The sequence below is a fragment of the Papio anubis genome, chromosome 1 (genome assembly GCF_008728515.1).
Source record: "Papio anubis isolate 15944 chromosome 1, Panubis1.0, whole genome shotgun sequence".
In the NCBI taxonomy this organism is placed as follows: domain Eukaryota; kingdom Metazoa; phylum Chordata; class Mammalia; order Primates; family Cercopithecidae; genus Papio; species Papio anubis.
Window position 1 is genome coordinate 41,847,758 of NC_044976.1, and position 12,989 is coordinate 41,860,746.

General features: G+C 44.7%; 2 protein-coding genes across 18 annotated transcripts in view; one reads left to right on the forward strand and one right to left on the reverse strand.

Annotated features, from left to right (window-relative positions):
- Window positions 1–699: 699 nt before the first annotated feature.
- MED8 (mediator complex subunit 8) lies at window positions 700–6,621 on the reverse strand. 4 transcript variants are annotated; one of them, XM_009206683.3, is made up of 7 exons: window positions 6,519–6,621; window positions 5,068–5,186; window positions 4,268–4,412; window positions 3,623–3,763; window positions 3,354–3,435; window positions 2,743–2,991; window positions 700–1,870 (listed from the first exon to the last, which is right to left on the reverse strand). In XM_009206683.3, the coding sequence occupies exons 1-7, from the start codon at window positions 6,522–6,524 to the stop codon at window positions 1,806–1,808; spliced, it is 807 nt and encodes a 268-aa protein (XP_009204947.1). In that variant the 5' UTR covers window positions 6,525–6,621; the 3' UTR covers window positions 700–1,805. The 4 variants fall into 4 exon arrangements, with proteins under 4 accessions (XP_009204947.1, XP_009204958.1, XP_009204942.1 ...); XM_009206694.4 differs by lacking the exon at window positions 6,519–6,621 and adding an exon at window positions 6,009–6,494; XM_009206678.4 differs by lacking the exon at window positions 6,519–6,621 and having other exon boundaries at window positions 5,068–5,987.
- The window catches only part of SZT2 (SZT2 subunit of KICSTOR complex), a 67,391-nt gene continuing 56,205 nt past the window's right edge, over window positions 1,804–12,989 (forward strand). For 10 of the 14 annotated variants that reach the window (XM_009206628.3, XM_021940496.2, XM_021940479.2 and 7 more), the window contains exon 1: window positions 1,804–1,905. In XM_009206628.3, coding sequence (XP_009204892.2) covers window positions 1,840–1,905 — 66 coding nt within the window. In that variant the 5' untranslated portion in view covers window positions 1,804–1,839. Of the gene's footprint in view, window positions 1,906–6,563; window positions 6,754–12,989 lie in introns of those variants that run through there. The other 4 variants (XM_031667735.1, XM_009206650.4, XM_009206655.4 and 1 more) reach the window with 1 other exon arrangement.

Genomic DNA, 12,989 nt, shown 5'->3' on the forward strand with positions numbered 1-12,989 from the left:
AGAGGACATTTCCATTCTTGGATGACAAGGAATCTATTTTAATAGTATGGTGGGGATGAAGTCAGTATTTGCCTGGGACACAAAAAAATCCTGCGGTTGGTGCTGTTCAATAGGAGGAAACCTTTTGGTGGAGTAAAGGGCAACAGTCACCAATAGACGCTCCAGGGGTTTCAGAGAAGCACAGCTCAAACTCTACCCAATATGCCAGTTAGCTTTGACATTTCCAGTGGGAAGGGAAGAGGTGAGAAGATAGAGAACACCTCAGCAGGCTGATGAGTTGGAACAGTTTAAGTAGGGGAAAGGTCTGTCTTTGCCTCAGAGCTGGTGACCAGACTCCCCTACTGCTATGTATTGTGGTCAGTGAGCTTTGTGGATACCATTCCTCGTCTTGATGGAATGGTAACAGATGTGACATCTGGGACTTTTCCAGTCCTTTGCTGCCACAGCCTGGCAGAACTTTGTTTGGCACTGAACAAATGCCAAAGCACCAGTGTGTGATAGAAGAGAACAGAAAAAAGGCAGCTGGAAGGTATGAGCAGGAGGGAAGTCGCAGGATTTTTAGATCAAAGCTAATTAAAGATATGAAAACTTTTTTATGGAGAGCAAATTAGAACTGCCTTGCAGCACTCTTGAAATTGCCTCTGATCCCTATGTAGTGCTCTCATAAATTACTGTCAGACAACCCTGAGCCAGTGAACATCAATTTAAATAACTTTATTCAGAGGAATCCTTTGGTCCACTTCTGCTGACTCAACCCCTGCCCATGCCGACAAACAAGTACTAAGAAAGGCAGATTAGCCTGAATGTCTAAATTCACTTTGTTCAACTTTATAAAAGCAGGCAAAGTTACTGGGGGTTGCCCCCTCCCACCATCAATCTGGTTCACCATTTGGGCCACAGGCTTAGGGAAATGAAGGAAAGCCATCCTGGCCAGTCGAGAAACTGGGCACCATTATGAGGTCAACTAAACCCTGATGGCAGTGTGAAGTGCAATTCCCTTCTCCCTCCAAAATAAGAAACACGAGTCCAGGGGAAGGGGCTTTTTCATGTGCTAAGAAAAAACCCTTTCCCACATAGTCCTGCCTGGCAGAGCCACTTCCTGAGAAAGCCTTGTGTGATAAGGGTGGGGTAAAGAATAGGGGACTTTATGACTATTTGCCAGGTAAGAGCCAAGTTGGCTTTTCAGAGCACAGAAAGGACAGCAGGCCCAAGCTTCACCAGAGCTGTAGGCGGGCATTTTTTTTTTCTTCCTGACCCAGAAGCTTCTTCACTTTGCACCTTAGAGGGATAGCCAGAATGAAAACCGGGCAGGAGGGCCTGCAAAGACAGTGTGCCTCTAAGAACACAGAGGTTGCTACAGTTTTTGGCAGCATAAAATAAGCAAAGCCTTATTTGATCTTGTGTCCATCAGCTCACCATTGACATGATGCAGTATCAGATCAGGGTAAGTTCTGGATCAAGGACTGTGGAGGGTGGTGGGGAGAAGGATCTGTAGAAACTATCATTTATTGAATACCCATTATTTCATATACTGCGCTAAGTGCTTTACATTCATTTCCTCATTTTAATCCTCACAACAACTCTATAAGGTAGGTATTATCACCATTTACAAATGAGAAACAGGCTCAGAAAATTAGGTCACTTGTCCAAGGTCACACAGCTAGTCAGTGGTGGAAGTGGGATTTGTCTGTTGCTGAAAGCCCATGTTCTTTTTATTGTACCCATCTAGGTGCGCCTTGAGCAAAAGATAATTTCACTGCCCAACTCTGCAAAGAGCACCAGGGAGTCGAGGTTGCCAGCCACACTCACCGCTGGTAGGGATGCATTGAAGCCGACTTGATGTTGGTTTTTATTCCACTTGGCATTTTCCCTGAAAGGAACATGAAGAAAGACATCTCAAGCAAGGTAAGACTTTCACGACAAATCAGAAATGTGGTATCTCAGGTTCCCTCTGTCACCTCCTTTATCATCTCAGAACCTCTGTAGCATCTGACCTTGTTTGACAAAGGTCAGAAGTATGGTTCTTCACCCAGCTCTCTCCCTGAAGGTGTCCAGGAGGAAAGAAGTGATATGGGAGAATAGTCTGTTCATCCACTCCTAGAAAAGATAGCTAAACCTGTGTGACCCCCATTTAATGTCACAGGTAAAAAGAGTACTTTCTCTCATTGTTTTTTTTTTTTTAATATCATAAGAACTGCAGAATCTTTGTTTTAATTGTCCCTTCTCCTAGACAGCTTGGAGGAAATAACTCTTCTAGCTGCCTCCATCTAGACTATTCTAAAAATGAGTAGGAGAGAAAGCAGGAAGCCAAGAGCAAGAGAGGCATGATACAGAGAAAAGAATACATGTAGGACTGGAAAACTGGCCTGCGTGTCAATTCCTAATGCACCTACCAAACGGTCTTAAGATCTGACCGCTGATTTCTCTACCTAAGAAGAGACACCGACAACATATCTAATACCAGAATAAATGGGACCGAAGGATAGTTGACACAGAGATGTGAGATGGAGATGGGAAATGAGAGCAGTTTCTGTTACTCAAAGTTCTTCCTCACTCTCTGGTGCCTATGCAGAGTCTCAAATGAGATTTTTTTACTTCTGAAAATTATTTCCTGGGTCACAGTGCAAAGGAGAAATGGAGAAAATCTCTAGGTCTAGAGATGCTGGAGGCCCAGATAATCTAGCTTATTCCCTCCAACTCCCCTGCTCAAAGTCAACTTCCTTTCAACCCCTGCCACCTTACCTGGTTGACCTGCTTGAGCCATTTGTACCCCACTGAGCATTGGCTGCTGCTGGCTTGGAGCTCCTGCCATCTGCACCTGCTGTAATCCTGAGGTTCCTGCAAGGATCGTCCCAGCTCCTGGCTGGCCTGGCTGGCCAGGACCACTGCTGCCTGAAGGTCTCCAGTTAGACAGTCCTTTCCCAAAGGCAACAGCTGCCACCAAGGCATTAGTGTCTGTAGGGTTAAAGGTCTGCTTGTTTGGCCGGAGACCTGAAGAAAAAGTAAGCGGGGATCCTGAAGTATGTTTCTGATGCAGGACTGAACGTGGCAGCTGGAAGACCAGTATGAGTGCCAGGGTTTAGAGTTCTGAATTCAGCAGCATCTAGACTCCCTCACAGCCCATAAAAAGAGCCAGAGGACCCCCAAGCCTATCTCAGAATTCTCTCTTCTTACTTTGCCCATTTCCTCCACTGCTTCAGGGTTGGCCTTAAATACAAAAGGCTAACAGAATGGACGCAAACCCTAAAGCAGTTCACTCTTGTGTCCTAACTTCACTACTCTCGAAACAACCATTCCCATTCCAGTGATCTTATATACCTCTCCTTCTCTGTTTTGCCACCAGTCCACCATACCTCCACTCTCTGATTCTCGCTCCTCTTTGCTGATTTTCTCCAGAAGGTTTGAACACATTTTATTCAAGCTCTGGATCTGCTTCTGTAACACACAAATTTGTGCAGAGATTAGGGTAACTAGGAAACGATACGGACAAATTTATTCCTTGGGTTCTGCCAGAAGCAGCTTAGGTGCAACCAACTATGCATCCCTACTAGACAGAAATGGTAATGCCTAGCTTCTCATGATGGGATGGGGATGGGGCAGCAAGGCAGTGACTCAGTCCAACCTGGGCTGCATCTGCACCAATGCGGGCAGCATCTGTCGTCAGTTGCTTCTCCTGTTCTTCCACCTCAGGGTCAGGCTTGGTTCTCAGATGGTCAGGGACTACCTCATGGCTGAAAACGGGCACCCGTCCTTCAGTCTGCCGCTGCAACACACAGATTTTATTGATCCTACTATCCACTCCAAGAAGATTCTATCTGGCCTGATATACAGTCCCATCCACAGGCAAACAGTGCATTTTCAAGGAAAATACAACCTAAGACATAATATCTAGTTTCCTAGGACACAATCTCCTTTACTCCAGCCTTCATTTTTTGTGTCTTCTCACATCCCTATCTCTACCAGACCTAGAGGCAAATTAAACTATCACTGTCTGTCACGTTTCAAAGACTGAAACAGACAAAGTCACCAAAGGGCAGACTTTGTGGCTTGAGACAGATGTTGGAGAAGGAAGGTACCAGCCTTGGTGACATACCCCTCAGGTTATTACAACACTATTTGGGAGTGGCTCTCCCACCTTCAGAAGAACAAAAAGCAAGGCCTCCAAAATTATTTCTAAGTTCTCAGCTAAGAACTTAATTTCCCTAAATAGTAAAGAAGCCTAAAAAACTCCTTAATTTCCCAAGTTGTATTCTTTTTCTGCTGTTACCATGAGATCTTCATCTCGGTCTGGAGACAACACCAGAGGGATGATGACCTGGTTACGGAACAGCGGTGTTTTTTCATGCTTCAAGACCTTGTTCAGAGTGTTCAACTGTCCAGAAAGCAAGGCAAAGCTGTCCAGGACAGATGGCCTGTTGGCAGTAAGAAGGTGTCAGAATGTTCCACCCCTTCCTTGGGTGGTTCTTAGTAAAATAGTCCTAGTTCCTTCAGGCTAGGAACACTCGGATTTACCCCCAAAAGTCTCATAGCCCTATGACTAGCCTAAGTGGGAAGAGACTAACAAGGATGACAGGGCTATGAAAGAGGGACATAGTTTCAGTTTATGAAACAGATGTAGAAAAAACCCAGTTCATTGTTTGAATGAGGTGAGGAACAGTGGCAAAATAGGACTATACTGTTATAACTAAAACTTCAGAAACCCGGTAAAATCCTTCTTTCCAGCCTGGAAATAGGATCCACACTTCAGAGTAGGTTGGATGTAAAGGACTCAGCCATATTTGTGGCAAGAGATCCAGCACAAATAGAGCTGTAATAGGAGGACCTCCTCACCAGAGAAGTCAAAGGGTAAGAATTGAAAGCTATAACGAACTTGGGTTAGGAAACCGAGCATTTCTCTACTTCCTTGCCATGGAAGCCACTTGCTAAATGTTACAAAACCCAGCTCTTTCCAAATCAAAAGATGTTTGTAAACTGATAAATGGTTACATCATCAGAAGTGTCCTATTCATCAGAAGGCTAGGCCCCCCCACCCATAAGCCCTCCCTAGCTTGCCCTGGCAACCCTTACCAGGTCAGCCGGCCATACTCGTTCTCCAACTTGCAAATGAAACTTCCCAGTGAGTTCTTCAGATCAGCCACTTGACTCAGCAGTGCATCTAATGATGCCTCAAGTTGCTTCTCCTCTCTCTGCACCAATAGGAACAGGTTGGTTACCCAGATCAACAAGTACGACACATAGAAAGGAGGGCTGAAAAGCCAAGGAGATGGTGTGCAAACACCAGTCAGGTAACAGGATCTCATTGGCATAGGATAACCAGGTTGTTTCCTATCTGTGGTATTTGGGTTATAGACAGCATCAACCCTGAGACCTTTCAACCGTTTGCCTGACCCAAGTACTTCCACCAACTGATTCCTTTTTCCCATCCGCTCCTAATCTATGCCTGGTTTTTCTCTGTATTAGGTACACCCTACACTCCCTCATTGAGACATTTTCGACAAACCTAATGCCAGATCATTATCTCATGTGCACCTCTGTAGCACATGCACTCCAGCTTCCTCCATCCTAGCATTTGTGAGCCTGGCTCTCTTGTCAGTCTCTGGGAAATCTGCCTACTCATGAAGACTTCTCTGAATACCAGTCCTGCTCTCCTCTTTCCCTCCCCCCACAAACCACTCCAGCTTTCCATCTGCTCTCATCATTTCATGTTTCAACCTTCTCCTCGCTGAATTAATATGCACCCATCTATCTCTGTGTCAATATTCCCGTGCCTCTTTCACAAGCTCGGTCAACCCAATAACATTTCTTGAGACTACCAGCTGCAGGAAACTAAGTGACAAATGAAAACCAAAACCGCACATGCTTCTAAGCACTGAACAAACAAATTAAAATGCGGGGGGTCTGCAAAGCATTTCCTTCCCATCGGTGGTATCCTGTTTTATTCCATTTCTTCACCCTTAACAACTATAGGGCACAGGCTGGGAAGAGTGATGCAAAACTGTCTTGCAAACCTGCTAATGTGCCTGACAGGAACTTGATCCTGGGTTCCACCATGGCCTCACATTACAAGCTGCTTAGCTTTCGGACACCGCGGCCCACAATTCCCTCACTGCTTGGGCTTCTTTCCAATTAGATCCCCTGCTATATCGGCATCCAACAGCCTCCATCCAGCAGCTTAGGACAGGGCCTGAGCCAACCCACCACCTCCTGAGCCGTCTTCCTTGGACTGCATCTCGGCCTCCCCGTATTACAACCTAATCCTTTCCCACGCCAAGCAAGTCAGTGCTGCCTCCTCCCTCCGGATTTAGCCCGACCGCCTTCTGTCAGGCGAGCTCCACCCCCACCTCTCATCTGCGCCGCTCCCTCTCCAATTAACCTCGCCCCCCAACCCACGTTCCCTTATCAGCCGTGGGTTCTGCCCTCTCTTCTCAGTCCCAACTCTTCATTCTCCTTAGCCAGCCCACTCTGGCTCCCTGTAGCCGAAGCTGGCCAGCCGCTAGCACGCCCAACGCGGCTCTCACCTGCATTGCGGCGGCCGAGGCGACTGCAACGATTTCCACTTCCGGTTTTCCTGTCAGCAAACGCCTCTGAGAAGGCTTCGTCCACCAATCAGAAAACTGGAACTCGGCCCTCCCACCCACTTCCGGTTCCTTCCGGGTGCCGAGGTAGCCAGGTCAGGGGTCAAGAGTGGAACACACAGGCCCGGGCCGGCGCGGGAGGGCTTGTGTGATGGCCTCGGAGCGCCCCGAGCCGGAGGTGAGGGGCGGGCGGACGCAGCACTGGGCCCTGAGATCCGAGGGGGAGGGTCCGGCGGGCAGGCGTGGCGTTGGCCTCCTCTGGGTCTGGGGGTGGCCGGGCTGCGTAGCCTCGGCAGGGACCAGCCCAGCCCGGAAGGCCCGACTATGGTACCCCTGCGGACTATGGGACGCGGTCTGCAGTTTCCTCGGGGAGCTAAAGGAGTAACTCTTTTTGCTTTGTTTTGTTTACTGACGTGTCATCCGCGTCGTCAACTCTTTGACCTAATGATAGTGGTATTAACAAAATTTGTATTTTGACTTTCTGTTGCAGTTTCAATGGGCAACACGGCAGTAGATTTAGTTTGCCGGTTTTTGTATTTCTTTAGGCATTGGAATGCTGTAAACAGCATGAATTCATTTAGTTCTAGGGCCCATGCTTTTAGAAAAGCAGCTTTAATTTCATGAAAAAAACATTTGAGTCGAACTGAGACCTTGCTCCAATATTGGCGCCGTCATGTAGCTAATCTGTGCAAGCTCAGGCGAGTCTTCCCGGATCCTGTTTCCTTCTTTATAAAATATGTGTCTTACAGTGTGTTATAAGGATCACATGTAATAAACCAGAAAGGGGATATGAGATATTCATTAGATGCTAAGGAACATGCAAGGAACCTTATATACATTGTGTCATTCAGACTTCTGCAAGGAAGATGGCGTTCTCACAGAGGAGAAAACTGAAAAATGAGATTTAGTACCTTACTCAAAATGCCACTCATCCAGGAAGTAGCAATTTGGAGTTAGAAGATCTGAGCTTAAAATCTCAGATTTGGATAAAACACCACCACTAGGAAAGGTGCCAGTATATTAGTAGGTGGAAAGGGTGAGAGATGTGTATAATGATACAAATAGTATTCATTACTGCATACATACTGCATGCTTGGCACCATTCTAAGCACTTTACCAGTATCAGTTAATTCTGTCAGCCCTATGAAGTGGACACTGTTACCTCCTTTTTTTTGGTTTAGGAACCGAGGCACAGAGATATTAAGAGTAACAAAGTAGGCTGGGCGCAGTGGCTCACACCTGTAATCCCAACACTTTGGGAGGCCGAGGGGCGGATCACCTGAGGTCAGGAGTTCGAGACCAGCCTGACCAATATGGAGACAGCCTGTCTATACCAAAAATACAAAATTAGCTGGGCATGGTGGCGCAGGCCTGTAATCCCAGCTACTCAAGAGGCTGAGGCAGAAGAATCGCTTGAACCGGGGAGGTAGAGGTTGCGATGAGCTGAGTTCAGGCCATTGCACTCCAGCCTGGGCAACAAGAGTGAAACTCCTCTCAAAAAAAAAAAAAAAAAAGTAACAAAGTTACACAGCTGTTAAATATTATAGTCAGGACTCCAAAACAGATGGCCAGGCTCCAGTCCTTGTGTTCTTAACCATATTGTTCATAGTATAAATAATAAAGTAGCCACAGAATGGTAAATCCCCTGTTCACTGGGATTTGGTGTGATAAGACCCAACATTGAATATGGTTGTGGGAAACCATGCCTTTTTAAAAATAGTCATGTTCACAGAGGTGGTAGAATAGCCCATGCATCAGAAATATCAGTCAAGATCAATCAGAAATATTAATACAAGAAAAACTGTGAAACAGTTTAGAGGATGTTTCATTAGAAAGTGAAAGGACGTGGAGGGATGTTGTGGGGAAATACAACCTACCTTTTAGGCAAATAGTCTAGAACGACACCGTCCTGTAGAAATCTGAAGCAAGCCATGTGTGTAATATTAGGTTTTCTGATAGCCACATAAAAAAATGAAATAAATTTTAAAGATATATTTAACCCAAACTCCCAACATTTTCAAAATGTAATAAAATACAAAATATTGTGAGATATTTAACATTTTTTTGGTACCAAGTCTTTAAAATCTAGTGTTGTATTTTACACTTATAGCACATCCATTTTGGTCTAGCAACATTGTAGGTGCTCAGTAGCCCCATATGGTAGTCTTTACCATATAGAGCAGTACAGATCTAAAGTAATTTCAAGTCAAGACACACAATCCTGGGAGTCTCAGCCAAAAGGTAAGCTTTTTTTTTTTTTTTTTTGAGATGAAGTCTTGCTCTGCTGCCCAAGCTGTAGTGCAGTGGTGCCATCTTGGCTCACTGCAAGCTCCGCCTCCCAGGTTCACATCATTCTGCCTAAGCATCCCGAGTAGCTGGGACTACAGGCGCCCACCACCATGCCCGGCTAATTTTTTGTATTTTTGGTAGAGACGGGGTTTCACCGTGTTAGCCAGGATGGTCTCGATCTCCTGACCTCGTCATCCTCCCACCTTGGCCTCCCAAAGTGCTCGATTACAGGCGGGGTGGGCCCGGCCTAAGTTGAGCATTTTTTAAGTTCCTGATTTGCATTTCTGAAAATTTTATCAGAAGGTAAAGAGACTGAAGAGTTCTGCCCTATGATAAAGTGATTGACTTTTAGAGGCTGTTAGGATCCCAAGAGAGAAAGATTAGGTATAGTCAGATTTAGGAAATCATTCATTCATCACGCACTTGAAATATTTTACAAGTGCTGGTGTGAGTCAGAATTGTGCTAAGTATCAGGGTGGATACACAGCAGTGTAAGACAGACATGGTCCCTATCTTTATGGAGAAAACAGGATTGAATTAGGATAATAAGTGCTGTAAAGGAGTGAATTAGGGTGTTTAACAGTGGTTCTCAACCTACCTTGTTAAGTGGTTGTGAATCAGGAAGACTCAGAAGAATGACATTTAAACTGAAGCCTGAATAGGTAGAAGTTGTCTGAAAGAAGAGGCAGAGAGCGTTGCAGGCAAAGGGAATAGTGAAGATCTTCAGGTGAGAAGGAGCCCATTGGAGCCTTCAGAGAACTAAGAGGAAACAACTCCTAGTGTGGATGCAGTATGACAATGAGAATAGCTAGCACTTACTGAATGCTTCCTGAGTATCATCTGATACTCAAAAATTATCCGAAAATAAGCACTTTTATTATCCCAGTTTCACAGATGAGGAAACTAAGGCACAGAGAGTGTAAGTCTCTGCCAAAGCCGTATAGTTAATAATCAGCGGAACAAGCATTTGATCCTAGGTGCTGTAACACTGGAATACATGCATTTAATTGAGTGGGAATTGATGAGAGATAAGGCTGGAGAAGATGCAGCTTGAGGCCATGCTAAAGGCTCAGGACTTTGATGTATAGTGGTAAGAAGAGTTTAACCAGTTCAAGAGGGGAAATAATCCGCATTATTTTGTGGGAATGTGTTAACAAAAGACAGCACAAAGGTTAGAAAAGGCTAAACAAATCAGACCTTAATCACAAAGGGACAGGTACAAAAAGACAAAGCAACAAATTAATGAGATGGACCATGCTTCATTCATCCTGGTATACATGGTATGTAGCACAGTGCCTGGTAATGTTTTATTCATCTTGGTATAAATGGTATGTAGGCCTCAATAAATGTTCCAAAGAATGATAGCCTTCCTCTCCTGTTTAATTGCAACAACATCCCTATGAAGATAATCTTATCCACATGCTATCAATAAAGAAACTGAGGCCTGGAAAAATTAAGTAACTTGTCCAAGGTCACCTAGATAGCAAATGATAGAACCAGATTTGAATCCAGGTCCCTGACTCCGAAACTATTTTGTCTACCTTGCGAGACTACTCCAAGAGTAATGAACTTTAGACTCGAGGGATTAATATGAGGACTTGAAGCTCCATGTGAGTGTGGATGCTCTGAGAACTAATCCAGGGATTCTCAAGTGTTAACGTGAAAGAATCACTTGGAGACCTTGTTAGAATGTAGATTCTGGAGCCCATCAACTCTGTTTTTTTTTTTGGAGATGGAGTCTTGCACTGTCACCCAGGCTGGAGTGCAGTGGCGTGATCTTGGCTCACCGCAACCTCCGCCTCCCAGGTTCAAGCAATTCTTGTGCCTCAGCCTCCCGAGTAGCTGGGACTACAGGTGTGAGCCGCAGCACCCAGTCTGGAGCCCATCAACTGTTAATTCAGTTGGTCTGGGATGGTGCCTGGGACTCAACTCTGTATTTTCATAAGCACTTCAGGTGATTATTCATGCAGCTGGTCCTTGGATCGCACTTTGAAAAACACCATTCTAGCTGCTTAAATTATTAAGTCTTCTAGTTATGATAAATTACATCTTGAAGGTGAAGAGAACTTAGAAATTATGTTTTGAAAATATAGTTGTTGGGCTGGGCGCGGTGGCTCATGCCTGTAACACCAACACTTTGGGAGGCCGAGGTGGGTGGATCACCTGAGGTCAGGAGTTCGAGACCAGCCTGACCAACATGGAGAAACCTCATCTCTACCAAAAATACAAAATTAGCCGGGCGTGGTGGTGCATGCCTGTAATCCCAGCTACTCTGAAGGCTGAGGCAGGAGAATCGCTTAAACCCAGGAGGCGGAGGTTGCAGTGAGCCAAGATGGCGCCATTACACTCTAGCCTGGGCAACAAGAGTGAAACTCCATCTCAAAAAAAAAAAAAAGAAAAAGAAAATATAGTTGTTGGCTTTGAAGGATTGTATGTGAAGGGGCATGTTGCAAGAAGGGTAGGCAAATGTTCAGCAAATGTTCCTGATTTCAGGAAGGTGGATTCTGTAAAAACTGATTGATGAACTAGACTTCATTGTGCCTTTGGAGAGTCAGTCCATCATTCAAAATAACGTTCAAGGAAAGGTGGGAAAAATGGAAGCTGTACAGTAGTAAAATTCAGTGGCCTACTAACTGGTAATCGAAAGAAAGCTGTCTAGTAGTCTGTGTCCTCCATCTCGTTTATCCCCATTTTCTCCTCACTTAACAAACACTGCTCAACCTTTAGCATCACTTTCTCTTAAGGTATTAGCCTGAATCAGGTTACTTTGTTACTTGCTTGCTTTTTTGTGGGGAGGGGGAGGTCAGGGAGTGGGGCATGTGGTCTTGCTCTGTCACCCAGGCTGGAGTGCAGTGGTACAGTCATGGCTCACTGAAGCCTCAACCTCTCTGGGCTCAGGCGATCCTCCCACCTTAGTTTCCTAAGTAGCTGGGACTACAGCCACATAACACTACACCCAGCTAATTTTCATAATTTTTTTGTAAAGACAGGGTTTTGCCGTGTTGCCCAGGCTGATCTCAAACTCCTGAGGCTCAAGTGATCTGCCCACTTTGGTCTTCCAAAGTGCTGGGATTGCAGGCATGAGCCACTGCACCTGGCTGTTACTTGTTTTTGTAGAACCACATTCTTATCCTTCAGAGCACTTACTCAGTGTGTAATTATACAGTAGTTACAGTGATTATTTGATCAATGTTTTTGTCCTTCATTATAGAGTAAGTTTTATGAGAGCAGGAAATGCATGTTTTTGCTTTTCATTGTATCATTAGTACCTAGCCCAGTGCCTAGCATGTACCAGGCTTTTCATAAATTTGTTGAGTGAATGCATGCATGCTTACCTTGCCTTTGTTCTTTTTGGAGTTCAGTGAGGGCATGATAGCACCCTGAACCAATTAGCATGGAAATCAAACTGGAGAGATTTAGTAGAAGAAGAAACAACACTCTAAGCTTCACTGTAAAATAATAGACTGAATTTATCCAATGTGACAGGACTAATTGAATAATTTTATGTGTCCAAAAAAGCCAGCTGCATGAGGATAAAATGGGAGATGTGTTTGGACAGCAGCACAAGTGAGAAAGTCATGGAGGTTTCCTGAGCAAGTATAATGTAGGAGAATCTGAATCTGTGATCTCACTTGAGTATTATGTTCCATTCTGGTCCCCACATTTTAAGTTGTAAAGTAGCCCAGCCAGAATTCATTCATGGGCACATAATCTAAGATATAAAATAGTGAGGAAACTTGAAACCATGCCATTTGAGAGATACTTAAAGAACCCAAAAGATGTTTATTTTAGAAAAGCAAAGACTCGGGGCTGTCATCACGTGTTTAATAGACTCTCATTTGGCAGAGGGTCAGATTCTCCCTGTGTGGCCTTAGAAGGTAAAACAAAAAGTGGGTTAGATATTTTCAAGACAACAGATTTTAAGCTTTCAACATATTATCAAAAAGACAGATTCTGGCTCTATGTGAAGACATTCCCAACTCTGCCAACTAAACAGGTATGGGGGAAAAAAAAACTGAAGTGAATGGCTGTGCAGGACTTCTGATTCAAAGAAGCGAGGTAAACAGCAACACTTTGTTATTACTAATCTGTGCATTTATACACATTACTTTTTACAAGGTGCTT

Excerpts from the sequence above, each read along its gene's own strand:
- MED8 (XM_009206678.4), bottom strand. The coding sequence starts at position 5,423 with ATGGGAAAAAGGAATCAGTTGGTGGAAGTACTTGGGTCAGGCAAACGG. Across the intron at positions 4,413-5,067 it reads GAGTATGGCCGGCTGACCTG|GCCATCTGTCCTGGACAGCT; the intron begins GTAAGGGTTGCC and ends TACTGCCAACAG. Across the intron at positions 1,871-2,742 it reads GGCTCAAGCAGGTCAACCAG|GGAAAATGCCAAGTGGAATA; the intron begins GTAAGGTGGCAG and ends TGTTCCTTTCAG.